At 46.9% G+C, this 20,369-nt stretch overlaps 1 protein-coding gene across 1 annotated transcript in view; it reads right to left on the bottom strand.

The window, feature by feature from the left end:
- The window catches only part of VPS41 (VPS41, HOPS complex subunit), a 172,974-nt gene that overhangs the window by 148,130 nt on the left and 4,475 nt on the right, over positions 1 to 20,369 (bottom strand). The window contains exons 2-3 of the mRNA XM_003134906.6: positions 16,839 to 17,028; positions 5,774 to 5,812 (exon numbers count right to left, since the gene is read on the bottom strand). Of these exons, the coding sequence (XP_003134954.3) occupies positions 5,774 to 5,812; positions 16,839 to 16,859 (60 nt within the window). The 5' untranslated portion in view covers positions 16,860 to 17,028. The remainder of the gene's footprint in view (positions 1 to 5,773; positions 5,813 to 16,838; positions 17,029 to 20,369) is intronic.

The raw sequence follows: 20,369 nt of genomic DNA, 5'->3' as shown, positions 1-20,369 counted from the left end.
TTAGATACATATAGATACGGGTAAGTCTTATAACTCTACAGCTCTATCCTATCTAGCTAGCTATCTATTCAGCCATCCATCCTAACCACAGGTTGTTGAGATGTATCGCTCTCTAATAAGGGGTAGATAGCCAGGTATCTACCTGATATCCATATCTACACCTGATACATAGGAAGGAAAATATAGACTATATCTATATCTACACCCAGAATACAGGAAGAAGTCCTTAACGCAACAACAACCCAAAAAAACCCCACAGAACCGGATAAGGGGCAAAGGACGTGAGCAGATGTAGGTCCATCTACACCTTCACAGATAAACAAGTGGCCAAGGGGCCTCTGAGGAGATGCTTAACATCGCTCATTGTTAGGGAAGCGCAAACCGAACCCTCCTGGGGACCACCTCACCCCTAGCAGGACAGCTGCTATCAAAAACAGCCAGAAGGAAACAGAAGTGTGGGTGGGGCCGTGGGACAAGTTCCAGAGACAGGCTGCCTAACCACCGAGTGTCCTTCACACCCGAGCCACACACGTCCAAGTGGTGAAGATGCTACATTTTGAGGTACGTGTATTTCATCACAATTAAAGATTTTTCAATTTAAAATTAATTAAAAACTTTAAAAGAGCTTTAGAATAACCTAACACTATGGGCTTTCTAATAAAATACAAAAGCTCAGGTTAGAGGAACTGCAGCACTTTGTGAAGTGATAGAAAAACCGTTACACGACATGGCTGAAGACACTAAGCACTGCTGTTCACAGAAAACGGAAGCATCTGAGCACTTGAACAAAGACGAGGTATGTGTACATAAGGGCAACAGCTGCCCCGGGAAAGCTTAATTAACTACAAAACCAATGGGAAGAAGAGACAGAGGAAGAAAGAAAAGAACAAAGATTCTTTGTAAACCAAACAGTGTCTCACAGTATCAATCCTGGAACTGGATAGTGGTCCACCCTGAGTGAGAAACCAAGAAAATCTTCTCCAAAGACTGGACTGCAGGCCAGCCCACGCTACCGCCAAGCCTACAACTGGCACGACCATCAGCCTGACTACTCTGCTGGTCCATAAACTCACCAGAACCAGCACTATCCGGGAGGGTAACCACTTTCTTCGAGCCGGTGGGAAGTCTCTCTGGCCGGCAGGTTGAAGCATCAGGCTGTAAAATCAGCCACCAGCACCACATCCAAAATATAAGCGTAAGATCACTAATATTCACGAGTGCTTCCCATCTTGTTTAGGTGCTAAACAAGATGCTCTGCCAACACCAATTTCTCCAATCCTCATGACGAGCATACAAGGTTAGCAGTAACTCCCGTTTTTCACAGCAGGAGACTGAAGAATGGAAGGGTTAAATGCTATGCCAAGGTCGTACAGCAAGTATGAAGCACAGCTCAGACAATGAACTGGAGGTACCATCCTCAGCAGGAGGCACTGGAGCTGGAAGGCAAAGTGACCAAAAGAGCCCAGGGTCTGGGGACTCCAGTCTGAACCCATTTCTCCCACGAAACGGCCACGACATCAGATGGTGAGGTTACTTTCTGGGTCTCAGTTTCTTCAGTGTAAGAAGTATTTTTTCCTGCCATTTCTTTCTTGAGTGTGGTCAACTCTTAGTCCCTAACTTCCTAGCTCTTGGTTCACTTCTGGGATTTTATATTTCTGGTTTAAGATAGTCTTTCAAATGTGCAAGTACTTGTTTAAGGTACTCAGCACAGGATGGACCACAATCTTGGTGTTTTCTTCGAAAATTGCTGATTCTTTTTTTTGGGGGGGGTCAGGGCTGCAGGTGCAGCATATGTACGTTCCCAGGCCAGGGGTCGAATGAGAGCTACAGCTGCTGGCCTACCCCACAGCCACAGCAATGCCAGATCAGCGCCGAGTCTGCAAACTATTACCACAGCTCTCAGCGTGCCCACACCTTAATTAACCCACCGAGCAAGGCCAGGGATGGAACCTACAGCCTCAGGGATACTAGTTGGGTTCATTTCCGCTGAGCCACAACAGGAGCTCGGGGTTCTTCTTTCTTATAATAGATTTGTACGGATACTACCTGCTGGTTCAAACCATCTTTATGCGTCTTAGATTTTCCCAGATGGCATCATCAGGTGCTCCTGTGGAAGGGTGGGTACTTGGGTGGTTTACTAGGGTTCTTCGTTAGACTGGTAAATGAAGGGCATTTTCATTAGTAATGAAATGGCATCCTTTTTTGGAGGCGAGAAAAAGAAGCAAATCTCCTGATTCTATGAGATGGTTTTGTTTCTGGGTGCCCTGATTTCTCTGCTTTTTCCTTTTCCCCTCACCACCTATGCTGCCAGGGAATTCGCCCCCCAAAAGCAGCTCCACTCCCACACTGTCATCCCTCCTGTTTCATGCAATGTCAAACCCCTTAATCTTTTTTTTTTAGTTTTAATGAAGTACAGTTGGTTTACAGTTACTGATAATCTCTGCTGTACAACAAAGCAATTCAGTTCTACAGAGACACACATCCACTTTTTTCAGATTCTTTTCCCACACAGGTTATTGCAGCCCACCAGGTGGGGTTCTCTGTGCTGTACAGCAGGTCCCCGTTAATCACGCATTCCACAGACCACAGTGTGCACATGCGAATCCCAGACCCCAAGTCCATCCCTCCCCCGACCTGCCCCCTTTCATAACCATAAACTTGACTCTGTGTCTGCTCTGGAAATAAGGTCATTTGCATCCTTTTTTTAGAGTCCACATATAAGTGATATCGTATGTTGTTTGTCTTTGACTTTCTTCACTTAGTATGATAATCTCTAGGTCCATCCATGTTGCTGCAACAATCCACTTTTACGGCTGACTAATATTCCGTTGTGTATATATGTACCACATCTTCATCCATTCTCCTGTGGACGGAACTTTAGGTTGCCTCCGTATCTCGGCGATTGTAAACAGTGATGCAGTCAACGCTGGAGTGCATGCATCTTTTCGAATTACGGTTTTCTTCAGATATGTGCCCAGGAGTAGGACTGCTGGTTCATGTGGTACTTCTATTTTTTGTTTTTCCACCAGTCTCAGGCTTCTCCACTCTTCCCCACTCAGGGTGGGGCCCTCCCTCTCCTGGGAGTGACCTCCCTCTGTATTCTGCCAGAGCCGGGGCCGGAGGCAGTCTCCTCACTTGCCCCATCTGACCCTCAGTTCCGAAGTTAATCCAGAGCCGGCTCTGCTGGTTTTGGATAGTTATTTCCCCACTTCTACTGAAGTTTATTTAAAAAATTTTTAAATTATACTTGATTTACAATGTTCTGTCAATTTCTGTTGTACAGTATGATCCAGTCATTTGTGTGTGCGTGTGTGTGTGTGTGTGTGTGTGTACATACATTTTTTTTGCATTTTATCCTCTATCATTTTCTATCACAAGTGACTGGATCTTGTGCCCTATGCCATACAGCAGGACTTCACTGCTTATCCATTCTAAATGTAATAGTCTGCATCGACTAATCCCAAACTCCCAGTCCGTCCCACTCCTTCCCCCTCCCCCCTTGGCACTACAAGTCTGTTCTCTATGTCCAAGAGTTCGTTTCTGTTTTGCAGATACGATCATCTGTCCCATATTTTAGATTCCACATATAAGTGATATCATATGGTATTCTTCCCCCTCTTTCTGACTTACTTCACTTAGTATGAGAATCTCCAGTTGCACCTATGTTGTTGCAAATGGCATTATTTTGTCCTTTTTGATGGCTGAGTGGTATTCCATTGTATATATGTACCACATCTTTTTAACCCATCTGTCAATGGATGTTGAGGTTGTTTCCATGTCTTGGCTATTACGAATAGGGCTGCAATGAACACAGGGGTGCATGTATCTTTTTGAATGAAAGTTTTGTCTGGATAGATGCCCAGGAGTGGGATTACTTTATCATATGGTAGTTCTCTATTTAGTTTTCTGAGGAAATGCCATACTGTTTTCCATAATGGTTGTACCAATTTACACTCCCACCAGCAGTATCAGAGGGTTCCCTTTCCTCCACACCCTCTCTGGCATTTGTTATTTGTAGACTTATTAATGACAGCCATTCTGACTGGTGTGAGGTGGTACCTCACTGCAGTTTTGTTTGCATTTCTCTAGTAATTAGTGCTGCCGACCATTTTTTCATGTGCCTATCAGCCATGTCTTCTTGGGAGAAATGTCTACTGAGGTCTTAGTTTTATAATACTCCCTGCGACTAATTACTGCTGGGGCGTGAGTTACGCAGGCTTTTGTTTGCCGTCCCTCCGGATCCACTCAGGGTCTGAAGGATGGGTGAAGACAGGTAGATGTAGGTGGCTGCCAACATCATGCTCACCTCTGAAATGAAACACCTGGACGGGGCTCCAGCACCGCAGGGCTCTGCACCAGTGATTCGGCTAACACGGGCTTCTCAGTGAAGAAAAGCTTTCCAAAACTAAGAATGGCGATCTGAAATGCTCTCAACACGTTATCAAAGATGAACAGCTACTACATCCTGGCTATAAGCAAACTCCGTAATGCCTTCCCAGGGGCTCCAAAGACAGTACTGGAGTGCGAACATGTTGGGAACCACAGCTCTACAGCCAAACGACACAGGCATGCTGGCATAACATGTAAGATGTTTCCTAGAGGCATGTGTATAAGCCCAACTTTTCCCCCAAAAAGCAAAGAAAATCCATATGATAACAATCTGCAATATCAACCCAAATTTAATAGCTCATGATGGCTACAGTAACATGGGTGTAGACTTCTGGTAGGTTATCATAAGCTGATCTTTACATAGTCCTTTGAGCCAAAGGAAATAAATGAAAAAAATATACAATTATTATTGTTAGTCCAGGTCTAAAATTAATAAGCTGATTAATCGGTGTTATGCTTAAACCTTTTTTTTTTTTTTTGGGCAGCATTCAGCTTGAGGACATTCCCAGGCCAAGGACCAAACCTGCACCACAGAGCCGACAACACTGCCTACCTAACTCGCTGAGCCACACAGGAACTCCTAAACTTATTTTTTACGCACAGCCTTGAGAAGAAATTTTTTTAAGAGTCTTCCTTTAGGAGTTCCTGTCGTGGTACTATGGTTAACAAATCCGACTAGGAACCCTGAGGTTGCGGGTTCGATCCCTGGCCTTGCTCAGTGGGTTAAGGATCCCGCATTGCCATGAGCTGTGGTGTAGGTCGCAGACGCGGCTCGGATCCCGCATTGCTGTGGCTGTGGTGTAGGCTGGTGGCTACAGCTCTGATTAGACCCCTAGCCTGGGAATTTCCATATGTCTCGGGAGCGGCCCTAGGAAAAGAGTCTTCCTTTATATATTACTTTTTTTCTCCATAAAATACCATCTTTAATACACTTGGCTCCCCAATAATTTTTAAGGTACTTCCTTTTCTAACTATAATTTCAAAGATTCAGAAATTATACCGATGAGCACCCCATGTTCATTAAAAGAAGAAAGAAAGATTAAACATTGCAGACCCTACTGTGGTTACTTGGAAAAGCAGGTTTTTCAAGTGTCAAGACTGGTTTGGACACTCTGCCCACCCCCCACCCCCCCCACCCCCCGCCCCGCCAACACGCTTCAGGTGAAAACATTGCTCAAAATGAGGAAAAACCTTCATTCCTTCTCATTTATTTTTCAAGCTAATTCATTTAATGTCTTTAAAGATGACCAGCAGGTTCTTCCCCAAGTCTTGAAACCCATAGCCCTGACTTCACCACCCTGGGCACACTGCATTCGCCGAGGCATGGCCAGCTCAAGCTAACGGCTGAGCTAGAAATCCCCAGACTTCTGAATCGTCACCTTACCTCAGACTCATCTGTAGATTCTTCAAGAGACCCGGTTTCCTACAAAGCATAGAGGGAGACATGGTCAGAACACATGACAAAAGAAGAAAAACATTTTCCAAGAGAAAAAGAGTCCTCATGTCCCCACCAGCAATACCCACTGGCCCTTTTCGGGATGCAAGTCTGCAACTCTAGTTTTCTACATAAACGTACATATATTTAATTAATGCATAGTGGATTTACAATCTTGTGCCAATTTCTGCCATACAGCAGTGACCCAGTCGTACATATATGTGTGTGCGTGTATGGACACACACACACACCCACCCACACACACCCACACCCCCTTTCTTCTATTATCTTCCATCATGGTCTATCCCAAGAGACCACATATAATTCCCTGGGCTGTACAGCAAGACCTCACTGCTTATCCATCCTAAAAGTAACTGCAACTCTAGTTTAAAGAACGCCACACAGTCCGACTCTTCCTAGGCCTCCTACCACTGCTCCACACCCTACAAAGCTCTGGGGCCACCTGGATCCACGGCTCCTGCTGACGCACCTCGATTAGTCAGCAGGCTAACAAACGACCCCAGGAACTCACCCTGGGAGTGCACGGGAGGCTATTCCTAAAGATGGAAGTGGGTCTGGCAGAGCCGCCTCCGTGACCTCAGAAGGGAAGAGGAAACGGCCGTCTCAGGTTATCTATGAGCCCATTTTTATGCCGCAAAGCTCCTGTGCTAGTAATTATTATGCTATTAATCTGGCTGAGTCAAAACGACTGTCTTGCTTAAACAGCCTTTACCAAAGCATCCCCCCAGAGTGGTACCTCTCCGGCACGGCGCAAACAAGCGGTATAATTTACATCCACTCTTTAAACCATTAACCAGAAGACAAATTCTGCCATTTAACACAGTTTCCCTCCTGCTAGACAATGAATCTTACTGCCCTGGAGAAAACAAAGCAAAAAGGGGGAAAAAAAACACCAACTTGATCCTGCTAATCTCTCACCTGCCCAGAGAAAGAGAGAATCTGCTGATGCCACGTATCCTCAAAGAAGTCAGCAAAATGAAGATTTACTTAACGTGCTTATAGATATCAACAGCAATAAAAGGTTACAACTACTATGCTGACACCGAATGTAAGCACTTCACAACAATCCATGAGATAAAGAAAAAGATCAAAAAGATTGGTCAAGGACATTTTGGATACAACTAGTACTTTTTCAAGAGCAAAAAAAAAAAAAATTGAACATTTTAAAGAAAGTTGGATGCATGTATTACTCAATGCAAACAGGACTGCAGGAGAAACACAAATGAGTGTTTGAAAATACTTGAATTCCCTTCATCGAAAATCAGGAAGAGGCTGTCAGGTCCCTGCTCTCAAAGTTCACCCGTAAAATGGGAATGAATGTTACTTGTAATTAAGAATTGGATGCTAGGAGTTCCTGTTGTGAGGATGCGGGTTCGACCCCTGGCCTTGCTCAGTGGGTTACGGATACAGTATTTCTATAAGCTGAAGGAGAGGTTGCAGATGTGGCTTGGATCCAGTGTTGCTGTGGTGTAGGCCTGAAGCTGCAGATCCAATACAACCCCTAGTCCGGGAAACTTCCATATGCCAAAGAGGTGGCCGTAAAAAAGAAAAAAAAATTAGACTGTAGTCATATCATTAGCCATCATGAACATGGGAAGCCCCTCCACATTCCAGTGTAGGCTGTTTAATGTCACTGTAATCGAAGCATCAGAAAGTCCTTACTAATCTGGAGCCACTATCTCTCTGCAGTAACTTTTAGTTCTTAGTCCTAACAGGACACATAAAAAACCCAATGCGTCTGCTGCCTGCTAGGTCTCCAGGCAGTTACGCTGCCGAGCCTCCTACGTGGTTTCCCCCCGGTGCCAACCTTCCCCGTCGCTGGTTTAGTCCACTCACCCTCCAGATCACTCTGTTTGGACCCGGATATGGTCCGCTTACTATTAACAGTCACGATTCTGACATCTTCACTGAACAGCTATAACACACGGGTCACGATGCTAAATGTTTCCACACGTAGCATTCTGAGATTTCCTAACAACCTCTGGGGCTTAGAGGTTGAACCTAAATGACTTGCAACATCCCTGACAGTTCCTACATATTAAGGTATTAGCATTAGCAAATCTAGGCTTTGACAAATGTGCCCCCAAAGTCACAGCCAGACTCCTATTTCCCACCTCTAGAACTCTAAACGGGCAGTTTTCCAAAAATTACATTAAACCGAAGGAAAATTTTTTTCCTAGTTTGGAATCCATTCAAATATGCTCGTGGCATAGAAGGGCAAACATCCCACTTACATGCTTTGTTAAAACAATAACCTAAGTCCCCAGCTAGCGATTTTAATCTGAAAACTCAACATCCAATTACGCTTTGGTTCCCACCAGAAAGCACACACTGGCAGAATCTGACACCCCAAGGCACACAAAGCTCAGAAACCTGAGTCTTCCAGGAAAATCAGGCTCTCAGAGTAGCCTCCTGCGGCTGCTGGTATCGGTGGAGAGCATTTATTGCAGGGCCCTCTCAGACTTCGTCTCAGCATCAGGATGAACCCCCAAATCCAGCCAGGGCCTCAGAGAATGTATACTTCTGTGCACAGCAATGCCGCCACAGCAATGCCTGAGTGCCTCCGGGAATTGGCTGGTCTGTTGCTTCTCAGCACCCTTCATTCATCGAGTCCCCTGCTTAGCACTCCGGAGACAGCGGCAACAGGAAAACGGAAGCCATGTCCCCAGGGAGGGGTCCCAGAAGCAAGGCTGAACCTCAAGAAAGGTTATGATTCAGAAATAGTCAAGGATCTTCAAACATTCTTTAACTTCACACTCTCTTTGCAAGAATCTACCCTCAAACCCTGAAGTCTAAGCTATAAAAATGGTGCTCGCTCCTAAGATAAAGAAACAGACACAAAAAGACAAATATTACAGGATTCCGCTGATTGAGACAGAAAGGTGACTAGAGGTTAGCAGGTGCTGGGGGCAGGGCGAGATGCGAGTTACTCTTTCACGGCTTCAGGTCCACTTTGTGATGATGAAAAGTGCTGCAGATGGGGGGTGGTGATGGCTGCGTGACAACGAGAATGTACTTAATGCCAATGAATCGTTACACCGAAAAAGGGTTAAAATGGTAAATACCATATTTTACCACCAAAAAAAAAAAAAATTCTGCTGTTCTGCTTGAAGCAAAAACGAAGGGCTAGAAAGCACCCAGTGACACGAATGTATACTAGCTGGGCAAATTCTGGGCAACAGCCTGAAAGCTAAACTCAGCAATTGTTTGACTTTATCTTTCTTTTGCAAACTGGTCCCTTTTAACCTGATCTTCTCTCCAAACAGCTCTAACTAAGGCTCTCAGTGCCCTGACACGTGACCTCCTGAAGCAGCAGGAACATCTTCCTAAAACACACCTCTGACTGGTCACCGCGCCCCTTAAAGAACCCTCGGGAGTCAGGAGACGGCCGATTCCTCAGGAAGCTCATCCAAGCCCACCCCAAGCTGGTCCCCGGTGCAATTTTAGCCCCCACTCCCCACTCTCTGCACAAACCCCCACCAAGCCCCAGTCCCACCATTAGGGCCCCGCGACAGTGGCCTGGGAGAAGACTCCGCACCACCGGCCTCAGAGGCCAGGAGGGGTTAGGGGACAGTGGGCCCGGGAGGAGAAAGAGAAGCCGGGACCTCCCAGGCGGTGAAGTCCTTGCAGGGAAGACACACCGCTCGTCAAGGGAAACTAACAGATCGGGGCGGGGGAGCTGGAGCCTGAGGGAGGCCGGCTCCCAGCGCTGCAGGAAACAGGGCAGAGACCAGGCCCCCGGGACCCAGACCGGGCTGGGGACAGAGGGGAAACAGAGCACGCTGCGGCCGCCTCCCCCCTTCCCGACAAACTGTGGCCCCGCTGAGCCCAAGGGGGGGCGCCCAGGCAAAGGCTGGGGAAAGAGGAAGTGTTTTGTGTGAGATGGAGCTGACGTCCTGGGCACAGAGCCTCCATTTCAAAACGCTTCTGGGTCCCCGAAGACTGGGCTGGCTGAGGAGGAAAGATGACAGGTACCCGAGGAGCTGGCAGGAGCCCGAGACTCAGGTTCTCAGCCCTGTTCCACACACCAGGCTCAACCACAGCACTAGCTTTGATCTGCAAATGATGACAAGCCGCGAGGTCAGCCCCAGCTTGGTGCCCTAGTGCCCCAGGGCCCAATGTGACTGTGCCGCAGAGTCATCTAAACTGGGTTTGGGGAGCTGGCTGATACTTTGCTAAACCACTCCATCGCCAGCTTTTTTTTTTCTTTCTATTACGGTTTATCACAGGATACTGAATACAGTTCCCTGTGCTGTACAGGGGACTCTGTTGTTTATCCAGTCTACATATGCCTGTTTACACCTGCTAATCCCAGACGCCCCCTCCAACCCCCCCCCCCCCCCCGCAACCGCCAGTCTATTCTGTCTGGGAGCCTGTTTCTGTTTCGTGGATGTGTTTATCTGTGTCGTACTTTTAGATCCCACGATGAGTGACAGCCTACAATGTCTTTCTCACTCTGACTTACTTCACTGAGTAGCCACTCCATCTCAGATTCTAATTCAGTGGGCATAAATAAGAGACCAGAATCACAAGAATTCTAAAAAAAAAAAAGAAAGTAAGGAAAAAGAAAAGAAAATGGAAAGAAAAGAAACTCCACGAAGGACCAAGCTTCTGAAAGAACAAAGGTGACTGTGACTGAGCCATCACGAGTGGAGAACCTCATAAAACACAGAAGCCCTGATGTGATGGGCGCGCCCTCTCCAAGGTGGTAACTGGGGGCACCGGGGAGGCGAACTCTCATCAGCTAGTGTCACTGGCCTCCAGCCACCCAAAGAGCAGGAGGAGAGGAGAAACTCACAAGGTCATAAGCACATCCCTTGAGCTAACTTGTGCCATTTTCGTTTTACGACTGTAAACAGTGGGCCCTCTAAAAATTTCTCTGATCCTCTGCTTTTGCAACTTCTCCTCGGGAGTTTGTTCTCCCTTGCGTTTATCAGTAAAGTTGCTTTCAGAAGCTCTGTCCAGGCCAAGCTACATGAAAAGAGAACTGTGCACCCCAAGCCACGCCCAAGTTTGGATGATAAATCACAGTTCTATTTACAAGCCGACCACTGCAACCTAGCACTTAACACGCTCATTTCACACTCACAAGAGTCCTGGCGGGTAAAATCCCCAATCTACAGGAAAGAAAACTGCAGCACTTAAGGATGTGTCGATTTTTATTTTATACCCGGGGCACAATCGCAGTGGGGTATATACATGCTTATGAACGTCCCACTGGCTAATCCTTCCGTGCTCTACAATCCAGAGAGAATGTCCCTAATTTCAAAATTCCAAGTAGAAATTCTCCTCTCTGGTCAAGGAATAGATGGCCTGAGTGACCAAACCGTTCCAGGGACCAGGTCCCCTGCTGGTTGGCAGGAAAGATGAAAGGGTACCCAGGGAGCTGGCAGAGTAAGGAACATAGGAAATGTAACCTACCATTCACCAGACTTAATAATATTCAAACGTTTCAAGTTAAAATAACGACACAAATTCTACCGCATCTTGACGATTTGACATTTTCAATCCAGAAGGCTATTCTCCCCCTAAAAAATCCACTGAAACATATTGTTAAGCACCTGGTACCCACAAAGCACTGGCCGTGTGAGGAAAACAGACACGAGTAAACTGGAGGCCTCAGCAATCTGCAGGTGGGATAAGTCAGACGCAGGAACCAGACTTCAGGCCTCGTGTTGCTCATGAGCGAGGTGTGGACAGATGGTGCTGGGCATCTGTGATTATGAAACGCAGCAATACGTCTTTTTGGAACTGGGTAAAATAGCTGGCTAGATGGTCTCCAGGCACAGTGCAGGGTCCTAGTTCTTTCTGTGAACTCCAATATACATGTACTGATTTTTACTCAATGCCTTAACCACACTCAGCACAAACACGGATTTCCCAATGCCTTTTTAAAAATGTGCATTCATATCCAAAGAGTGACGTTTTTGTGTTGTTCTGTGTTGTTGCTTTTTTTTTTTTTGTCGTCCGCGGCATATGGATTCAATTGGAGCTGTAGCCACTGGCCTACGCCAGAGCCACAGTAACACAGGATCCAAGCCAAGTCTGCAACCTACACCACAGCTCACGGCAACGCCGGATCCTTAACCCACTGAGCAAGGGCAGGGATCAAACCCGCAACCTCATGGTTCCTAGTCAGATTCGTTAACCACTGCGCCACGACAGGAACTCCTGTGTTGTTGTTTTTCTAGCTGGCATGTGGCACATGCGGTTCCCAGGCCAGGGATGGAAGCTGTGTCCTGGCTCTGCAGACACCGCTGCTCTCGCTGTGCTACAGTGGGAACTCCAGAAAGTGACTGTGAGTCTGAGTCTGTGACCTGTGCCATGTTAACTCCGTACAGCTCTCACCACCTGTGTCTTCCCACACTGAAGGGGGAAGAAAAGAGCAGCCGCCCAAAGCGCAGCGCTCAGCAAAGTGAGGAGCTTTCTTTCCGTCCTGCTCAGCGTGGAGGGCTGGGCGCTACAGGCTCAGTACAGGTGAGCAGGCTGCGACCTGGAACTTCTGCCGCAGTGCCGATACCTGCACAAGCGTCTCGAGCAACAGAATTCAAAGACACTGTAAGGGACTAAAATTCACTCCATTTCGGCACCGATGGGGGAAATGATGAACAAGATACAGAAAGACCAAAAACCCCCATGCTACTTCCGCAGTGTCAGGAGCAAACAGGGTGGGCGGCATGATCCCTGCACACAGCACCGCGTTGGGGGGGGGGAAACCACCCAAGCCACCACTCCCACCCAACCCTAGACCCAGCCTTACCCTCACCCCACTTAAGAGACCGCTCACCCCCTACTTAGGGAGCGGGCAAGGGAACTGACTGCTTGTTTTCCCTCCCTCTTGACCACAGTAAATCCCAGTAAGACTCGCCCAAATTTCTCACCCCGCCTCTTGCCAATTGCTATTGACTAAGGCGTCCAAGAACCCTGGTCAGTAACGGTGCTAAGGGAAAAAGCTTCCTTTGCTCTAACTTGCTCACCGTGTTTAATTTTAATAAACATCTTGGTTCTTAAAGCACCAGGGGCGGGGGTGGGGGTGGGGTTGGTTTATGTCAAAATTGTCTAAAAGGTTCAAAGCAGTAGGATAGAACAAGTCACAAATTTATTTAACATCACTTTTGTGCCTTCAAAAAAGTATATAACGAAGGCCTATTATCTTGGTCAGAATTTAGTGGCTTCCTATGTGAAACGCAAAATAACGTCAAGCAGAGTGGGAAAAGTTCAGCCTTTTTTTTTGTCTTTTCTATGGATGCTTCCCACAGCATATGGAGGTTCCCAGGCTAGGGGTCGAATCAGAGCTGTAGCCACCAGCCTAAGCCAGAGACACAGCAACGTGGGATCTGAGCCGCATCTGTGACCTACACCACAGCTCACGGCAACACCGGATCCTTAACCCACTGAGCAAGGCCAGGGACCGAACCCGCAACCTCATGGTTCCTAGTCGGATCCGTTAACCACTGCGCCACGACAGGAACCCCAAGTCCAACCATTTTTAATCTATCAAGGCCTGATAATACAGGCACAATTATTTAGCAGCTTTCTTAGAAAAAATTAAACAGAACAACAATTTGTGAATGTTAGCTTCTTTCTGCTGTTGAAAAAAGACTACTGGTCTTTTTGAGAATGACACTGACACCAGAGGGGACAAATGCCTCTCAGAGCACCTACCGTTTGTCACGGCTGTGGTGTAGGTCACCATTGTGGCTCATATTTGATCCCTGGCCCGGGAACTTCCACAGGCCCTGGGTTCAGCCAAAGCGGAAAAAATTAGGTTCTTAAGGTTGGTTTTTTTTTGGCCACCCCAGAGCATATGGAGCTCCCAGGCCAGGGATCAGATCAAAACCACAGCCTCAAACTAAGCCACATCCGAGGCAATGCCGGATCCTGATCCACCGTGCTGGGCCTGGGATCAAACCCATGTCTCAGCAATCCCAAAATGCTGCCGATCCCAAGGTGCCACAGTGGGAGCTCCAGTTCTTATGTATTTTTTAAAAGCCAGGGTGGTCCAATGAAAAACTGTAAGCTTTGGAAACAGAAGACTGGAGATTTATTACAGACATAAGCCTGGGTAAGTTGCTTAAGTTGCCTGAATTTCAATTTACTTATCTGTAAAATTTAATTATTTAACACGTATTGAAAGCCCAGCACTATTCTAGGTGTCAGGCATACAGCAGCGAGCAAATCCTTTCCATCGTGGAGTTTATTTTCTTTCAGAGAGAATATACAGAATATAGACGGGAAAAAAAGAAATGTAAGAACACAATATGTCAGACGGTGATGAATGCTAAGGAGAAAATAATGCAGAGAAGAAGTTTCAAATATGGGCAGGGAAGGTCTCAATCAAAAAGATAACACTTGGGAGCACCTGCTGTGGTGGAACAGGACGGGTGGCCCCTCGGGAGCGCTGGGACTAGGGTTTGATCCCAGGCTGGCACAGTGGGTGAAGGATCTGTGCTGCCAAAGCTGTGGCTCAGATCTGATCCCTGGCCTAGGGGGAGCTCCACATGCCTCTGAGCAGCCAAAAATGAAAAGAAAAAAAAAAAAAAAAAAAGAGATAATACTTGAACGAAGGGAAGGGGAAAGCCCTGTTCATAACTGGGGTTCAAAAAAGGGAGCAGCATGAGCAAAGGTCCTGAGGTAGGGACACACCTAGCTTGTTGGAGACAAGAAAGCCAAGACAGCTGATGCAGAGTGATTAAGGGGGAAAGAACAGTGGAAAATGAGGTCTGAGACCAGATCCAGGGAGCAACCGTGACAAGATGCTGTAGGGCAGCTAGACTATTTATTCCAAGGACTCTGGCTTTTTGCAGAGTGAAACAAGAAGCCACTGGAAGGTTTGGCACATAGGAGGTACTTGATCTGATTAATGTATCAGAATAAAATCTGCCAATAGAATTCTTTTGTGAGAACCAAATGCAATTTGAAAGGGTCCTTTCAACTGGAATGTGGAATTCCCGTTGTGGCTCAGTGGAAACGAATCTGAACAGGAACCATGAGGTTGCGGTTCAATCCCTGGCCTGCTCAGTGGGTTAAGGATCTGGCGTTGCCAAGAGCTGTGGTATATAGGTTGCAGAATGGGTTGGACCTGATGTTGCTGTGGCTGTGGTGTAGGCCGGCAGCTGTAGCTCTGATTTGACCCCTGGCCAGGGACTCTCCATATGCTGAGGGTGAGGCCCTAAAAAGCAAAAACAGAAAAATAAAAAATAATTATAAAAAACAAATAAATAAATTGGAATGTGCTGAAAAAAATGCAAAGCATGCTCATTATATCACCTTTTTTTTTTTTTTTTTGGCTTTTTAGGGCCTCACTTGCAGCATATGGAAGTTCCCAGGATAGGGGTCCAACTGAAGCTGCAGCTGCCAGCCTATGCCACAGCCATAGCAACGGCAGATCCAAGCCCCACCTTTGACTCAGGCCACAGCTCATGGCAATGCCGGATCCTTAACCCACTGATCGAAGCCAGAGACTGAACCTGTATCTTCATGGATACCAGTCAAGTTTGCAACCTGCCGAGCCATGACAGAAACTCCTATCACTGTCTTTTTACATTGGACACCTTTGCTGGACTCTTCTTCTGCACAAAACAGTCATAAATACTTAGAACAATTCTCTCCATTCTATGCTATAGCTAAGAACGTAGGTTCTTTTTTTGCTTGTAAATCAAACCACCAAAAACATAATTTCAACATGGAAGCTGAAACAGTGTGAAAACCAGTATCACCACTATCATCCAACCCCTGTGAGTCATGAAACTACACATGCTTAATGAGCATGTCCCTTTGAACCACTTGAAATGGAAAAGAGAACAGACTCTCCTGTTACCATAATGACTGCCCAAACCTAATTTCTACCTAGGCAGTTTTCTTCTTTATTGGCATATACAAAATGCACACAGGGCCAATCTTCATCATGAAGTGAAGTATGCTGCAAATGGTACAAATTACCTTATTAAACTGAATTAACTTCTCTTACTATGATACTAAACAGCCCAAGTCACTTTTTAGAAGCAATTATGGAAACTGACAGCTCTGCTAATTTGCAAGAAAAACAGTGTCAAGCTAAAGTAACACTGGAAATAGAAATTTAATGCACTTCTCCAAATTCGGGCCTTTGTCTGCTTTTTTTTTTTTTTTTTGGCTTCTTGATGTTCTTTTCTCATTCCATCTGGTCTGGCTACCACTACATCCCATATGAAAATAACTCTATTGCCATTGCTGACTTTTCCCTAAACTCCAGTTCCACAATGCCAAGTGTCCACTAAACGCTGCCATCTGATGTCCTGCCAGCAACAAATAATCCCAAATAACTTTTACTGAGTCCAACTTTCCCTAAGCACTTTAGCTTTGTGTTACTCATTCCATCTTAAACCACCCTTCGAGGACAGTGATATTATTATCTCCATCTCATATATACGTCAAATAACTAGCCCAAAGTCACATGTTAAGAAAAATAACCAGCACTGGAGCCTAAGACATTTTTGCTCCCGAGGTGACTGACGCACTTAACACTCACTTCGATTGTAACTAAATGAAATAGATTCGAAACAAAGCTCATTGCGTCTACTCTCTCCCAGCCCTTCAGCAAATCAGCCCTGTCCTACTTCCAGTGGAAAGGAACTTAAATTGCAATCACCTGACCTCAAAACTCAAATCAGTTGTGACGCCTCCCAAGGGCAGTCAGCCCCTAGGAGATCCCCGGCTGCCCTCGAGCCCAAATTTCACTAGGCTGAGGCCACGAGGGTGGCACCAAAGGAAAGGCCGCCCTGAGAAAGCCGGGGGTGTGTCCGGGCGGTGTCCCCGCAAGCCGTCCAAGAGCCGGCATCCCGCCCGCCTCTAGGCTCCCCCAAAACGGACTCTGCCGCCGCCCAGCCCGGCGAGGGTCTGCCCCGCCCCGCCACAGCCCCGCCACAGCCCCGCGCCTCCGCACGCTCCACTCCGAGCCCCCGACCGCTCACCCTCTTCCCTCCTTCCCCTGCCTAACAGTTGTAGCCCTCACCCGCTCCTCTGCTTCCGCCATGGCGCAGCCAGGGAGTCACGTGACACACCCGGAAGTGAGTAACAGGGCCCGGGGTCCGACGCCTGCTGGGAAATGTAGTTTTAGCAGCATCTGAGCCGGAAGGTGTTTTGCTGATGAATCTATTGTGCCTCATTTTGGCTGCCAATTCTCCAAGCTCGGCGCAGTTGTACTATGGAGAATACAGACATAACCACTGTTAGTGCTACGATTTATTTTTTGGTGGGTCATATTGTTACATGGTTACTAGAGTTTTTATTATATTTACTGTGTATCAGGCCCTGGATTTACAGTTTTATATGAATTATTTTATTTAATCCTCCGTAACAGTAGAGATCCCTACTATTATTCCCATTTATAGAAGAGAACACCTTGGCCAGATGTAACACAGCCAATAAAGGATAGAACTAGGGTTTCAATTTTGTTTTTTTCTGATGCCAAAGACTCTGTGATTACCAGATCCTGCGTAGTCTAAAAGTGTTCTTGCCTTTCCCCCCTCCCCTCGCCCCCGTTTTTGGCCACACTGCAGCATATGGAGTTCCAGAGCCAGGGATCCGATTCCAGCCATAGTCATGAGCTAAGCTGCAGCCCGATCCTTAAACCACTGTGCCAGGTCAGGGATCCAACCTGCGATGCAGTGCTCCCCAAACCCGGCCAATCTGGTTGCACCGCAGCGGGAACTCCTAAAGCAGTCTTTTAAAAAGGGAATCAGAGGCAATTTACAGTCCAAAACTCTTTAGACCCTACTGTTGCTGCTACATTAATTTGGCTTCTTTTTCTAGCTTCTGGACATTGAAATGTTTTTAAGTCTCTATTGTTTAAGACTTGTGGTTGCCAGGGTGCGGGGGAGTGGGATGGGCTGGGAGTCTGGGGTTAATAGATGCAAACTATTGCATTTGCCGGGGATAAGCAAGAGATCCTGCTGTATAGCACAGGGAACTATATCTACTCACTTATGATGGAACGTGATGGAGGACAGTGTGAGAAAAAGAATGCATGTGTGTATATACATGTGACTGGGCCGCTTTGCTCTACGGTAGAAATTGACAGACCACACTGTAAACCAACTTTAATGGAAAAAGTAAAAATCATTAAAAATTAAGTGCTTATGAATCGGGAAAAATCTCTACTGTTTAATTAAAATATCTGTCTAAATTTTTGTGGAGTATATTCTGTAGGTAAACATTCAAGATAGAATATAAATGTCTTTGGTAAAATCTCTGAAACTGCTGTATTACTTCCATCCTTTAGAACGAATGACCTCTCCATGTTCCTGGGCAGCATACACTCCCCTTCCTGGCCCTTGGGAATCCGTAGTGTCCTGCCCAAAGCCAGGCATTTCCTTCTTTCCATCCATCTCCAGTAGGTAGGAACTAGCAGAGGGTATCCTAACGAGCAGCGCGGTGACCGCTGTGCTGCTGGCCTCCGACTTAGGAAGTGGGGGCTCAGGGCTCGGGGCCTCCCAGGTCTCTGGCGGGAACCTGCTCAGCACAAGGCTCCCCATCCGGTCAGGGTGACGTCATCTGGGAGGCTGGTCTTCTCCCCCGCCCCACCCCCCACAGCCCAAAGACCCTTCGCTCCACCCCCTTCGTCCGAGTCTTGGGTGCAGGGGTCCCTCTTTCCGTCTGCGAATCACTCAGTCCCAGGCGGTAAAGAGAGATCGACCCCGAGGTGTCTGCACCCACATACAGCCAAGCCCCCAGGGCCCCAAGGGGCAACCTTGCTGGTGTGACTTTCTAAGCTCTTCTCCTACACAACCGCCTGGGGCCAAACGCTCTCAGGAGGGACTCCAAGCCCCGCAAGGGTCCTTATGCCAACCAGAGGCTGCGGAAGCCCCCGGCCATTCTCCGCAGAAAAAGAGAAATGAGCCGAGCTGTCTACTTCTCTGACTTTCCGCTCACACTGTAAGTTCCCCTTTTCCATGAGGAGCTGGACCCCCACGTAGGTTTCTAGGACGACGTCCCCCCTCCAGGTCGGCGATCTCCTCTGCCTCGACGGAACGCAGGCTCAGAATGAGGAAGCAAAATAGAGGACGATAAGCCCTGTCTTTGCCCCTAAGGCGTTTTTGTTTTATTGTTCAGTTTTACTGTCGTGAGAGTTCAGATCATGCCTCCGGAAAAAGAGGGACTAAACACTGAGAAATACGTGGGAAATTCACCCCTGAAATTCAGAACAAAATCCTGTGCTCCTCCAATTCTGGTTTTCTTTAAATGAGGAGTTTGGGATTCATATATACATAGATATATAATAAAATAGATACACAACATGACCTACTGCATTACACGGGCAACTACACGCAGTATTTTTTTTTTTTTTTTGGTATTTTTAGGACCGCACCCTAAACATATGAAGCTTCCCAGGCTAGAGGTTGAATCAGAGCTGTAGCTGCCGACCTGCACCACAGACAGCAACCCCAGATCTGAGCCACATCTGTGACCTACACCACAGCTCACAGCAACACTGGATCCTTAACCCACTGAGCAAGGCCAGGGATTGAACCTGCATCTCATGGATACTAGTCAGATTCGTTTCCCCTGAGCCACAACAGGAACTCCTATACTCAATATCTTACAATAACCTATAACGGAAAAGAATCTGAAAAAGAAAAAGTGTATATAACCGAATCACTTTGTTGTACGTTTGAAACTAACGCAGCATATTGCAAATTAACTATACTTCAATAAAAAAGAAAAGGAAAAAGTTAAAAAAAATAAATTCTGCTTTTCTTTCCCCAAAAACGGTCTGTGCACCATCAGAACTCTGAGGACTTCACACCCAGAGGAGGGGCTAGCTTCTCCCTCTCCCTCTCGGCTGGCGGTCGGTCTTACTTTGAACCCCTCCCGGCCTTCAGAGGGGTCCTTCAGAGGCCAGGCCAGCTATCCCGGGTCTTCCCCCAGACCACTGCGGCCTGGGCCTGTGCTGATGGTAGAATTAGGGTGAAAGCCTTTATTGCCAGAGTCTTCTGAGAGCCACAGTCAGCTCCTTGGCCAGGCCTGTGCTGCTCCCTGATTTCACTGTTAACTATGCTCTCTTTTCTTTCCTTGGAGGCTGGAGCTGCCTAGTTTTATTTATTTATTTATATTTTTTCTTTTCTTTTTTTTAGGGCCTCACTCATGGTATACAGAAATTCCCAGGCTAGGGGTCAAATCGGAGATATAGCTGCTGGGCTACGCCACAGCCACACTGGATCTGAGCCACATCTGCAACCTATGTGGTAGCTTGAGGCAATGTTGTATCCTTAGCCCAGTGAGCAAGGCCAGGGATCAAACCTGCATCCTCATGGAGACTAGTTGGGTCCTTAACATGCCGAGCCATGGTGGCAACTCCCCCCAAAATTATTAACTAAATTCAAAAGTCATTCATAATTTCTCCTTCTAGATGATTTTTTTTTTCTGCACCCACAGCGTGTAGGCCAGAGATTTAACCAGAGCCCTAGCAGTGACAACACCAAGTCCTTAACCAACTAAACCACCAGGGAACTATGAGATCATCATTTATGGATAAATTTATTCT

This window comes from Sus scrofa, chromosome 18 (assembly GCF_000003025.6).
Source record: "Sus scrofa isolate TJ Tabasco breed Duroc chromosome 18, Sscrofa11.1, whole genome shotgun sequence".
NCBI classification, from domain to species: domain Eukaryota; kingdom Metazoa; phylum Chordata; class Mammalia; order Artiodactyla; family Suidae; genus Sus; species Sus scrofa.
The sequence above is the reverse complement of the archived record's forward strand: the minus strand, read 5'-3'. Positions and strand labels throughout refer to the sequence as shown.